General features: G+C 43.7%; 1 protein-coding gene across 9 annotated transcripts in view; it reads left to right on the top strand.

Moving 5' to 3' along the window:
- ABLIM1 (actin binding LIM protein 1) overlaps window positions 1-12,673 on the top strand; it is a 282,485-nt gene that overhangs the window by 237,796 nt on the left and 32,016 nt on the right. For 5 of the 9 annotated variants that reach the window (XM_064488466.1, XM_064488460.1, XM_064488465.1 and 2 more), the window contains exons 9-11: window positions 16-99; window positions 9,196-9,273; window positions 9,953-10,108. In XM_064488466.1, coding sequence (XP_064344536.1) covers window positions 16-99; window positions 9,196-9,273; window positions 9,953-10,108 — 318 coding nt within the window. The remainder of the gene's footprint in view (window positions 1-15; window positions 100-9,195; window positions 9,274-9,952; window positions 10,109-12,673) is intronic. The other 4 variants (XM_064488467.1, XM_031461815.2, XM_064488464.1 and 1 more) reach the window with 1 other exon arrangement.

Here is a 12,673-nt window from a genome sequence, read left to right as displayed (position 1 = left end):
CATGTTTCATGGCAGCCACCAAACATTCGTCGCTCTCCATCTGCTTTCTTTTATCCCAAAAGTCTGATTCGACGCACAGGACGGTCCCCGTCTCTGCAGGTTGGAGCTGCGTCCGGGCGGAGGCTGGAGCCGCCGTCCTGGGCCCCAGGCTTCTGTTGCTTTTCCTCCCTTTGCTGCTTTCCCCGCATAACTCTCAGCTCCCGCAGAGGCAGATGCTTCTTCTCACCCCACGGAGTGCATCTCACACTCTGATTCCGGCTGTTTTCTTCTCTGGACAATGTTTTCCTTTAGAGCAGCAGCTAAAGCATTGTCTTCAGTGCAATGAGCAGCCAGCACATTAGTTGTGTGTTGTGTGTTCACACATTTGTTTGCTGAACACATATTTGCCAAGCATCTGGGTATAGTCAGGAAGAAAAGACAGGTACATAGTTATAATATGATACAGAAACGTACCACAGGATATGGATCGTGAAGATCAGGGAATGTCAGGTGAAGAAAAGGAGCCCGAGGGACACTTCCTGGGAGGAGTGGTCTTTGAGTTGCATTTTGGAGACTGTGTGAGATTTGAACATGTAGAGATGATGAGAAAGGGGTGGGCCTGGTGATGAGAGCTGGGGAAACGCCGCGCTTGGGGAGGGAGGGGTTTGGCTCAAGGAAGGAGTAGCAAAGTGGGAAAGGAAACAAACAAGACCAGGTCCTGCTCTGCAGATACCGGGGGATATACGTAGATGCCCGTCGGCTCTCCCTAAGAATTCCCATGAAGTAGCTCTCCTTTCCCACCTTAAAGATGAAGAGACCGAGACCCATCGTAGTTAACTAACTTCCCCAGAGTTAGCAGCAGTAACGGTGAGCCCATCACTCAGGTTTTTTCCTTGTTCTACAAGGAGAGAGTGAGAGAGAAATCTGGGAAGACAAAAAGAGTAGAGCACGGAAGACTGGCGAGTCCGACGGTGCATCAGGCAGAGATGGTGTTTAAGGGCGGCGCCCACTGCCCAGAGCATCCTACAGGAGCGGGGAGGGGACTCGGCCAGCTCTCCAGATGAGCAGTGAGGCAGGAGACTGTTTTCCCTGCACACGCTTGACCTTCTTTCATCGTTTCTTAGAATCAGATGAAACCTTGGCCCTTGAAATTACGAGTGACTTCACAATCCCGTCTTTGTCCAGATGAAACCCATTTTGTAGGGGCTGTTGACAACTCAGGGTTGCAGCACAGCTCTTTAGTCTGGCCTTTGTGCCTCGGCCTGTTGCCTGTGCCTGCCAGGCTGCACTGCGGCCGAGAACAGTTTGGGTTTGAATCTACTTACATTAAAACTTCTCTTTCTTTAAATGACTTGGAAGATACTTAGAAGTACAGAGATTCAGAGTGGAAAGAAACCTTTTAGACACCAACCTGCTAACTTTTCTCATCTGTAGAAAGAAGTCGGCCCAACGCTATGCAGATTATGAGCAGCAAGACTTAACTGCAGATTCCAGGCCTGGGGTGCATTGCATTGGCCTGGGACGCTGGATGGATTACATCCAACGTGTATTTGTCAGATAATCTTCCTCTATCTTAAAGTTGGGGGGCAGGGTTTCACATACACTGAACTCATAATGTCATGAATCCAAGAAACAGCCAAAGATCGTTCCCACTGCAAGTCAGTGCTCAGAATTAGTGCCTACTTGGCAAGAAGGTGCTTTTTCTATAGCTTTTGGGGTTTTTTCCCCCAAAAGTACACTTTATAACTCAAATAGTGTTCTATTTTATTAGCCTAAGGCTATCGCCAAGTAATTCATTTTCACAACTTGAGAAAAATACCATCATCAAGTGTGAAATTTTTGGGTTTGCTCCAGATCATTAAGTATAAGAGATGTAAAGCATCTTGAGAAGTGATGGGTTGGTTTAGGAAAGACAGAGAGAGAGGTCTGTTTTTAAAAACCTCTTTCTTCCTATCCTGTTGTTCAAAAGAGGCATCTGATTCCCATTATCCAACCTTAAATATCGGTGAAGTCAACCGTAGCCCCATCACAGAAAAGCATAAACAGCTTGGGCCCTGGCAGAGAAAATGGGCCCTTTGACAAGGCCTCCCTTCACCCATTGGCCATTAAGGAGCAGTTCACCAGAGCCTTTGAGAAGCCTGAAAATGCCAAAGCAATTCTCAGGTCACCCGGACGTTTTGATCTTCTAAATGCTGTGGCTTACACAGCAGCTCATCATCTCAGCAGATCAGGTTGGTGAAAACACCTTTAGTTGTTAGCTAAACTGTACTCCTTGCAGGGACATTCAGCACTCCATGCCCCAGAAATAAGCCTGGCTCTGTTGTGGAGGAAAGTCATTTTATTATTTTTATTCTGAAATCCCCCGCTTCTTTCCTCTTGATGAATTTTAGGTAAAAGAAGTTGATGAAAATATAATTACCTAAGAAAAACACACTATGATTTTGCTTACTCAGAAGAGTTTTAGAGGAATAGTAAATTTTGTCTGTAGGTAAAAGTCAGTACTAAGCATTTGTAATTCCTTGTTGTGATTCACCAGAGACAAAGCACATGATATTCCCAGGACCGCGTTTGTAACAATCGAGTGGATCACTTGCTTTCATTCTAAAAAAGGGCTTTTCTGCTGTGCCTTTGGAGGCTAAAGCATGAATGACTGCCATTCGAAATGGGCATGAGATTTTTTTTTCTTCAGAAACTAACATTCACTGTATTGTAACGTATGCACTTGCAAACCTGTCATATACCAAACACTGTGTGTATATTTCTACAAAGGAGCTAATTAGAGGCTTTAAGTATGTCTAGAACAAGGAAATAGTGTTGTTGGTTATTGTTTTATTAATGTTGCTACCATACATACTGCTTTTTTCCCCCAGCTTTTGCTTTGTTTGGATAGTTTATTGTTTTTGATGTGTCTTTACAATTCATCAGAACATATAGGTGTTCAGATTTGTACTTTAAGGACAGAGAGGCCTCTTGGCCATGGTAGAGGCAGTTGTGCAACATGCCCAGAGAAGGGGATGTGTGCCAGTGAGCCCTTCCTACTTCCTCGCAAACACAAATTTCTTTTTCTAAAGGGAATTCCTTTCCTGACTTAGCAGTGAACACTTAATATATGCAGATTTTAAAAGTATTCCTTCTTCTGCAGCTATTATCGCCACCTTGTCTAGTGAACTTCAACAGAAACCCAAGGCAGGTACTGTCCACCTTAGCAGCACTTCGTATAAGGTGTCAGTCACCTTATATCAGTAGTTGCCCCATAGGTGTTCATCCGATCTCTCCGGTCTGGTTGCCAGTTGCCTGTAGTTTCTCTCCCTTCTTAGAGCATGGCTTTGGATGAATGCAAATTAGATGAACGTAGTTGTTGCATCCCTGTTCCTGCTGAGTTGGGGGAGGGCAGGGACAGCAGAGAGCTCTCCCACAGTTTCCTGCTAAGAAGGGACCAGGCGTGCATGGTGGCCCATAATTGAAAATAAATGGAAAATGTCATTTCCCTGCTTAATCTCCAGGCAGAGCTCTGGTAAGTGTTTTTAATGGTCAGTATCTGAAAAACGATGAGAACTGGGGTGGAAATATAAAAAATTCTCTTCCATGTAATTTACCTTCTGTGATTGTGCCTTCGGAATTGACAAAAGTTGTAGAACAGATGGACGAAGACCAGGCATAGGGGGAAATGTCAAGTGAAAGGTAGTCAGAGGGATTTTTACAAAGATTTCGTAGAGAAAACAAAGAGATGTGCGTTTTCAAGCATCTACTGTTAATGGTCAGATGCCATTTTTTCTTTTTCCTGTTGAAATGAACAACTTGTCTTATGGTGAGATCTCTCTTTGTTGATTTTTTTTCCTTTGAGAAAAATAAAAAGCCTGTTTGGAGCCAAAAGTAAGTATATGAAGATGTGCTGGAGAAATAAATGTAGATGGAAACCCCTTCCTCACGCGAGATTGAGGACCACCACATACAACTAGAAGCTTCTTACTGAAGGGGCCTTTCCTCTTGTTGCCAAAACAAGGATTAACTTATTTGCCTAATCTTGTTGGCAGAATACTTTGAGAGATCACAGCCAGTCTAAAACCCTTCCTATGTCTACCTTGTTTTTTCCACCTTTCCTCCTACTCTTTTTTTTTCCCCCCAAAGATGGCATCAAAAGAAAGAATTGAATTTTTCCAACTGTACTTTCAAGTTGTTTTTTTTCTGTAAGGCATGAAAGAAAGAGGGATTAAAGGAGAGTAAGTAAATTATATCTGCTTTAACAGGTCCTTGTTTCCTTTTCTGTGTACAGCAGAGGTGAGCATACCTCTGGGGATAAATATTTGAAATTATCTTCATTTATAATATAGGCAAGAGGATAATTTTGTTCATCGTAACTCTTGTAGAGAATGCCAGAAACAAAGGCTATGGACCTCTTTGGGTTATTGACTTAATTTGGTGAGTCAGTATTGTTTACTTGGCTATTTGAACAGCTCGAAATACTAATTTGGGTTAAATAATTGCCCCTAAGGCTCATGTGGGAACATAGGTCATCTGTAACTTTGTAACAACCCAAAGAGGTGACACTAGAATTAAGTTAATGATAAACAAGAAGCTGTCAGTGGGATTTGAAACAGGGAAAACATGTCAGTAAGTTGTTGGTTTTGAGGTGAAGGTGAGCTTTAATTTGAGTGAGTGGATCTGAGCTGCTATGTTGGAAGACAGCTTTGTGCCTTTTGAAGATGAAAGCCATCAGAGACCCTCAGCAAGTTATGTTTTAATTAGGGGGAAAATACAGCTAGAAGGAGAAAAGGGGTCCTTTTAGTAATGCAGAAGGCGTTCATTGAAAATTCAGCATGTTTATTGCCTCTCTTATTTTAAAATACTTCTCTCAAATTACATTTGCATTTGGTCTTGAACCATTTGGATTTCTTTTGTCCTATGATGTAATACTAGGATTTGGCTTTTTTTTTTTTAATTAACCCCTTAAAACACATTTAAAAAATAAAATTCACCGTGTTTAGAATTCTACATGGTTAGAACTGAAATTCTAAATATTTAAGATGAAAACTTCAACAGTAATAGTCTAGTTTTTAGAAGTAATGTTATTATCTTCATAAGGGAGAGACCTCTACCCTCTGCTGGTTGAGCAAATACACCGTGGGAGCCAGGAGGGGCTGTGGCCAAAAGCAGGCAATTTGTGTGTGCCGTTTAAGCTTAGAGCACAGTTCAAGAGGCAGCAAACCAGAGCTGCTGTGGCAGCTAAGACAGGCCTGTGCAAGCTCTTTGCCATCCGGTGTGGAAAGGCGTTAGTGACTAGAGCCCAGATGTGAGCAGGAAGTCACCGTCCGGGGAGGATACAGAGTCACTTCCTGGAGTTCTCCAGAAGGGGAAGGACATCTCTCAGCTCCAGGTGCATCTGCTGCCCCACGTGCAGAGATAATTAATGTCTCTGAGTTCCGATGGGAAGGCGTCCAAGGGTGGTAGGTACAGAGAACTCTAGGGAAGTCCCGTCTACAGAGCTCACATCTGAAAGGACTACCCTGTTGTGCAGAGCCAGATAGAGGCAGCGCTGGCCTTCGTTATAGGAGACGAACTGGCTAAGAACTCCAGTCTGATGTCAGGTGTCTGGGAAATGCTGGATAGTTGCCATGTGCCAGGCAAGGTGCTTGAAGCTTTATGCGTAGCATCTCATTTATCCCTATGAAGTAGGTGCCGGAAATACCGTCTCCTCCATTCTATAAGGAGAGAAGTTGAAGCTCAAGGGAGTTAAAAGGGGGAAAAAAAGAGAGAGAGAGAGGAAAGAAAAGGACAAGAGACACTCATGTAATGTCACACAACTAGTAGAGCCAGTGTGTGAACCAGGGTATTGGACTCCAGAGCCAGCCTTTTAACCCCACTGGGTTAACCCCACTAGATTATACTAGACAGAGTTATGTGTTATCCCACTATTTCATTTTAAACAAATAATGGCCAAAGTAAGCAAATAGGCAAGCAAGAAGGTAACCCAACCCATAAACAAGATGCCTGCGGAAGTAAACTTTACAGTAAGGTTAGGAGGTCAGAAGAAAATGAAGGCAAACGGTGGCAGATGCAGTGAGAGAGAGAGCAGGTTCCGAATCTCTGAGAGACAGCTGGAGCATTCCTCCAAGACGCTAAGTTGATTGATGGTACACCTGGCACAGGGAGCTCTCTGACAAGGGCCAGAGCAGCCGCGGACTTGGTGAACGTCAGCTTGACTTTGAAAACTGACTATGAATCTCTGAAATCTTTATTTTGGAATCAAAGAACTCAGGGCAGGTGTATGCAAATTGAAGGTAATTCCAATCTGAGATCTGAGAATCTTTGAAGAATTAATCGGACTTGACAAGAATTCAGATCATCGGAGAACTCTTAAAACCTTTAGTGCAGCAATATTAACAGGGTAAATGAGCATGATAAATGCTTCTGAGAAAGCCTGTGTAACTCACAGAGCACTGTGCAGTGAAGAAGGAAGGGAGAGAGAGAGAGACAGCTGGGACAGGCTAGTTCAGCCAGGAGACCTTTTCCTTCTGTTGTCATCCCTGGAAGGGAGCAGGAGAGACCCCTTCCTGACGCATGCTCGCATGCTCGCATTCTCCTGTAACTGTGCCCTATCAGTGTGTGCAGGACACGCGAGCACAAAACACTTCAGAGCCATCCCCAGGTGCATCGTTACAGCAAAGACAGAATGTATCCCTGACCCACATTTGGCAAAAATAAGGATGAGTAACATGGGAGAGACCCCAAATCTCAGCGTGCACTTAGGCTATTCCCACAGTGTCCTCGCTGCTTGTTAATGAAAACAAGGCTTTGTCATAGCAACGCCAGCAACCGAAGACGTCTGACTGTCCTGGGGTACACCCTGTCTTAACCCATCCACCCCAGCGCTGAGCTGTTGCAGGCTTCTGATAAGCTGGTGGCAGTAAAACCATTTTCAGTTAGCAGGCACTCTTTTCCACCAGTTCATCTCGATATTTTTCTCTTGCTTTCACTTTATTTGTCCCAAAGCTATGTTGATGAGAAATAAATGGTCACACTCGCCTGACAATATGGGCAAACCATTTAGTGCTGGGACGAAGAGCTTGGGCTCTGCCTCCTGACTGGCTTCAAATCTTGACACTCGCCTACCTGTACATGACTCTCCCCAGATCCATAAAATAGGGTTGGTAGCAGAACCTACTTCACAGGGTTATTGAAAGAATTAAATCCGATCATTCCTGGGAAGTGCTCAGCACAGGGCCTGCCACGTGGGATGTGGGCAGTTCATGTTAGGTGCTATTCATCTTCTCATGACATCTCTTTTAGGAGCGCTGCATGGTGATGGTGTCACTTCTCTTGTTTTGATTGGGAAATGGACTGAGAAGTCGGACTTTTTGAATAGTGTTTTTATGTGACGCCTTTTTTTTTTTTTGCATTGTACTCAGATTTGGGAATTTTCTCATTCTGAGATATGCCTGTGATTGGAAAATTGTCACTCTAGGAGGAAACTGCTTGTATGTGGCAGGTCTTGGAGAGGAGGGCCAGACGTGTGGAGTGTGAGTTCTCCAACCCCTTCCACCCTCGTATCTCAAAGATACCGGGGACACTGGTGAGAACAATTGATCACAGCCTTCCAGCAAATTCTTACTGTCAGAGTGAGTCTCATCACTGCCTGACCCGAGTTGGCCAGACGGGTTTGCTTTCATTGTTTCCGATGTGAGTTACAAAGTGATGCCACATCCTTGTTTTTAGGAGGTTTTGGTTTTGGTTCGGTTTGGTTTGGTTTTGGCTTAGTTACCCTCATATTCAAGGTACCAAAATATCAGGAGAAACAGTCCTGAAGAGGAAAAGTTCTGTTCCTAACATAGAACTATAAATTATCCTCTCCAAGAAATAGCTGCACGGAGGGGACCAAATCTTCCAAGACCAGGCCTTTGATTTTTCTTTGCAGAGCTTTCTAGAACATACCAAGCAGAGGTGGGGGGCAGTTAATCGTAGTTCGTGCATTTCCCTCCCCCTCCTGTCACCACGCACTCTCTGGGTCTTCTAGGTCTGTATGACAGTATCCAGTTGATTTTACCTTCCCTAGTGGCCGACCACTAACCCTACCTCTGACCTGCCGTGCGGTTAGGCTCGCATCATGCAATTAACATGAATCGAAGTACCCACAAACTGAGTATTTATTTACAAATAATAAATTCTAGCTCATTCCCTCAGCACATATGTATGCCTTCTATGTACTTGTGCAAAACATTGTGCGTATACAGTGGTGAGGGAATAAACCTTCTGAAAGCAGGTATCGTAACTAGAGGTACTGAGGGAGATTGACACGATGATGAAACCGACAAATACAGGATTATTAAGCATTATCCATGAAGGAAAAAGTAAGAGTGATACTATGAGAGAAAATGGCAAGGTTATCAGCTCTGGATTGAAAGATCTGGGGAGAGTAGAGCTCAGTGGCAGAGTGTGTGCTTAGCATGCCCGAGGTCCTGGGTTCAATCCCTAGTACCTCCTCCGTTAAAAAATAAATAAATTAAAATAAATAAATACATAAATAAGTAAACCAAATTACCTCCCCCCAAACAAACATACAAAAAGATCAAGAAAGGTTTCTTTGAGAAGGTGATATTTAAGCCAAGATTGAAGGAGGGAAAAAAAAATCAACCAAGTAAAAGTGGAGATCAGGGCATTCCCAGCAGAGGAAGCAGCAAGGGTAAGAACCCTGTGGGAGTGATACGTACCATGTCCTGTGAGTGATGGGGGAGGAAGGCAGGGACAAAGTCCCGAGGCCCTGGGAGTTGTGATTTTATTCTACATGGACGCGGACGCCAAAAGCAGGATAGTGATAAACCCAGTCGTGTTCTTCAAAGAGCTCTCTGGCCTCTGGGTGCCAGGGGGACTTGAAGAGGACAAGAATGAAGGCTGGAAACCCACAGAAGAGGCCACTGCGATAGTGCAGACAAGCGGAGGTGGTGACTGGGGCCGGGATGGTGGCAGTGGAGAGGGGGAGGAGTGTGCTCGCAGGTGTGGTGAGGGACAAGTGAAAAAAGAAGAGCCCCCGAATGCGTTTTCCAGGCTGGTGGCACAACCAGTTCTCACTGACTTTTCTTGGATGCATTTTCCCTTTTTGAGAAAAGTTAAAGATCTTTCTCTTTTTAACCAGCTTAGTTTTTAGGAAAGTGTAGGGACTTAGGCCAGGCTTGATTCTGAAGCCATGGTCTGGAATCTGACAAGTCACTGTTTATTTTACAGCCTACCAGGACTTCCTCTGAAAGCATCTATTCTAGACCAGGCTCCAGTATCCCTGGCTCTCCCGGTCACACTATATATGTAAGTACTGGAAGAGAGACTTCCGGGACAGGGAAGGTGGCAAGGTGGTGAGAGTGGGCTGGATGATGCAAAAGAGAGTAATTCAAGATGATTTCTATTTCTGTGATGAAATCCAGTTTTCATTTTTGTAGGTCAGTTTTACATGTGAATGTGACCACTGGTATAGAGTAATCACGTAGATGACCTAAAAATGCAGGAATATGATGCAGGACCTAAAAAATTGGTTGTACCTAATTTGCAAATAGATACTTGAGGATTAATTATACATTTTATAATGCTGATACTGAGTGTTCTTAAATTCTGCCACGAAGATCTTTAAATATTTAGTTTTTTAAATATGCAGTTCTTGTTTTTAGCCATCTGGGAGAATTGTTTTTGACCATCTGTTTAAGCTTTTCTTTCTTAATAAATTTAGAAAATTATCCTGAAGTTTTGCAGACTTCTCTACTTGATGGAATCTACATAGGCTTTTTCCAAAGCTTTTGGTGACTTTATTTAAAAACATGATTAATATCTGGTATAAACAGGCAATTTTATAAAGAGTATGACCGTGCTAAGCAAAGTGTTTTGGGTTTTATTTTTAAGATCTTCACTTTTTAAGCAGGACATAAGATGCACTAAAATAATTCCCCGAAGATGAGATGGCAGTGTAATTTTTCCTTCTGTTTAACTTCGGCAGGCAAAAGTGGACAATGAAATCCTGGATTACAAGGATTTAGCAGCCATTCCCAAGGTCAAGGCAATTTATGACATTGAACGTCCAGATCTCATTACCTACGAGCCTTTCTACTCTTCGGGCTATGATGACAAACAGGAGAGGCAGAGCCTGGGAGAGGTAATAAGTTCCCAGAAGTTGTGAGTGAGAGACTTATTTCTCTTTTGTCACATTTATAAGAGCTACTGATTGGAATCAGAATAAATCAGAGAGTCCTTCTGATTGCCCACAATTTGCAGGCTTCTATACCAGGTGCTCTGAGGTAGTCAAAAACCTATCACAGCATCCCTGCCCTTGGGAGGTGATGGAGAGGTAGGGGAGCAGACCAACCACAGAAAATGCATAAGCATTAGTACCAGGTTGTAGGGTACAGAACCAGCATTCCGGGACGGAAGCCCAAGTTGTCAGGGGAGAGTCTGTGGGCGGGGCAGGGGGAATCATGGAGGGAGGGTCCTCGGTGGGGGCGGGGGCATCTTGGTCTCGGGCACCAAGATGGGGACCATGAGGAGAGAGACCATGACATCATGTGGACCACGAGGAGAGAGCACACCCCCTATATTTGGACAGCTTTAGTTTTCAGCATTGCAAGACAGAATGTGCAAGAAAAGAAAAAGCAGAGAGAGTAGGGCCATGACACAGCACAGTGGTAGGAGCCCGGGTTCTGGAATCAAGGCACCCGGACTCAGCCTAGGCACTCCACATGCTGGCTGTGTGACTTTGACTGTGAAACAACCATTCTGATCCTAGTTTTCTCGTCTGTAAAACAGATAAGATGACAGAATCCACCTCATGGGGTGTTAGGTTAAAATAAACTATTAAAGATTAATATCTGTGTATGTAGATAATTTATCATCTGTTAAAGCCAATATCATTAACGAATTATTAGAGCAATTAACAGAGAGCCAGACTTGGGGTAAATGTTCAGCAAATGGAAGCTACTACTCTTGTTTCCACCTGTCCTCCTGGGGCTTATTAATGCTCTCCCGACATTCATGGCCCACAGGCTGGAGCGCAGCCTCAGCCCCTTGGTGTCCTCCCCTCCCTGTCCCCGAGGTCACGTGGGCTCTGGTCTATTTCCCGTGGCCTACTCAACTCACTCTCATTTTTTCCCCTTTTTATTTTTTTTTTTAAATTGGAGTCATCTATAGACTGACTTGAGTTCACTCAGAGGTGTTTCCCAAGTAGTGGACTGAAATGAGCCATTCAACCAAGGCTAAAACCGGCAGTAAACTATCTGTAAACTATCACAGTGCTTTGAGATCTTAGATGAAGAAAGGTCATGAGGACGTGGTGATTCTGTTTAATTTATTCTCAATATCTAGGTATAATTTTATTTTATAATTACATGTATGTTTAATTATAGTTATATATATTTTATATATAATACATATATACGTATATATATTTCTTTTTATTTCTTATTATCCAATCTGGGTTTTTATTCCTGAGCATAGCCCTGCATAGAAATGCTCCTTTGGGCAGAAAGCGGTGTTCGTTTTTGTGTAGTGCCACCTAGTGGTCCCATCCCTGTAACTGCACCTACAGCAGCTCTCAAATGCAGATTGATAGGCCTGGGTTGTTCAGTTGCTTTTGGACTGCGCAGAGTTTCATAGGGGATAAAGTGCGAAGGAAGATTCCTGAACAGATCGCACAGGGGCTGGTCCTAGAGCAAGGAGATGAGGACCTCCTAGTGTTCCAGTCATACGAGCAAAGGGGAGACGAGTGGTTTTATGACATTACAGATTTGGCAGATGTGTGTATGTTTCTATGTCTTTACCAGTGGCTCCATTTTGGGCAGTAAAATGAAGCCTGAAAGTTTGGGCTTCGAAGTGAACATTTATGGGTTTAGGACCAGACTCCAGTATTTACTCTCCGTATGACTTTTGGGAAAATTACATATTTCAATCTCCTTATCTGTGAACTCAAGATAATAACACCACCTACCTTAGAGGCTTTCTGTAGGGATTAAGTGAAATATTTAGGTTACAGCAGAACCTGGCACATAGTAGGTACTCAACAAAAATGCTGGCTGTCATCATAATCAGCACTGTTACTGTCACCACCTAGAATGATGACCTGTGGGTTTCTCTGAGCATAGAGTCTGGATGGGAGGATGCCCCCACCCCGATAGGAAGTCACACGTATCTGTGAACTCTTCCCCAACACGTGGATCTGACAACTTAGAAGAGTTTACAAGCTACTCAGTTATTTATTCCTTCAGTTATTAACACTTATTCCATAGAACCCATGTATTGCCATTTTAGAAACACTAGAAGAGCAAGCTTGAAGTTCTGTGTAGCCATCTGTGCCTTCAGAAAGCAGTAGTGTGGATGCAGAAGGCTGCAGTCAGCAGGCGCAGACCTGGCTCCTGCCCTCAAGGATCCCGTCTTCACTTGGCTAAGCCACCCCAGAGACGGGCTGGGCTGCAGATCAGACCAGACCCCGGGGCTTCAGGGAGTCTGGAGTACAAGAGAGCCAGCAGCATCTTGGAAATTTGGGGAAAGGGCAAATTCTGAAGCTAAGAAATCCATTGGTGGCTGTGTGCTTCAGAATGCTTTGTTTGCATTTCATTTCTATTTGAAATCTTCTTGCATTTTAATTGTAGACATTTCATTCATTCATTTGGGAAATATTTGTTGGGTACCTAATACATGCCAGTTGCTGGGAACACTTAGTCATAACTGA

This window comes from Camelus dromedarius, chromosome 8 (assembly GCF_036321535.1).
Source record: "Camelus dromedarius isolate mCamDro1 chromosome 8, mCamDro1.pat, whole genome shotgun sequence".
Taxonomy (NCBI): domain Eukaryota; kingdom Metazoa; phylum Chordata; class Mammalia; order Artiodactyla; family Camelidae; genus Camelus; species Camelus dromedarius.
Note: the sequence above shows the minus strand (reverse complement) of the source record. Positions and strands in the feature narration are given on the sequence as shown.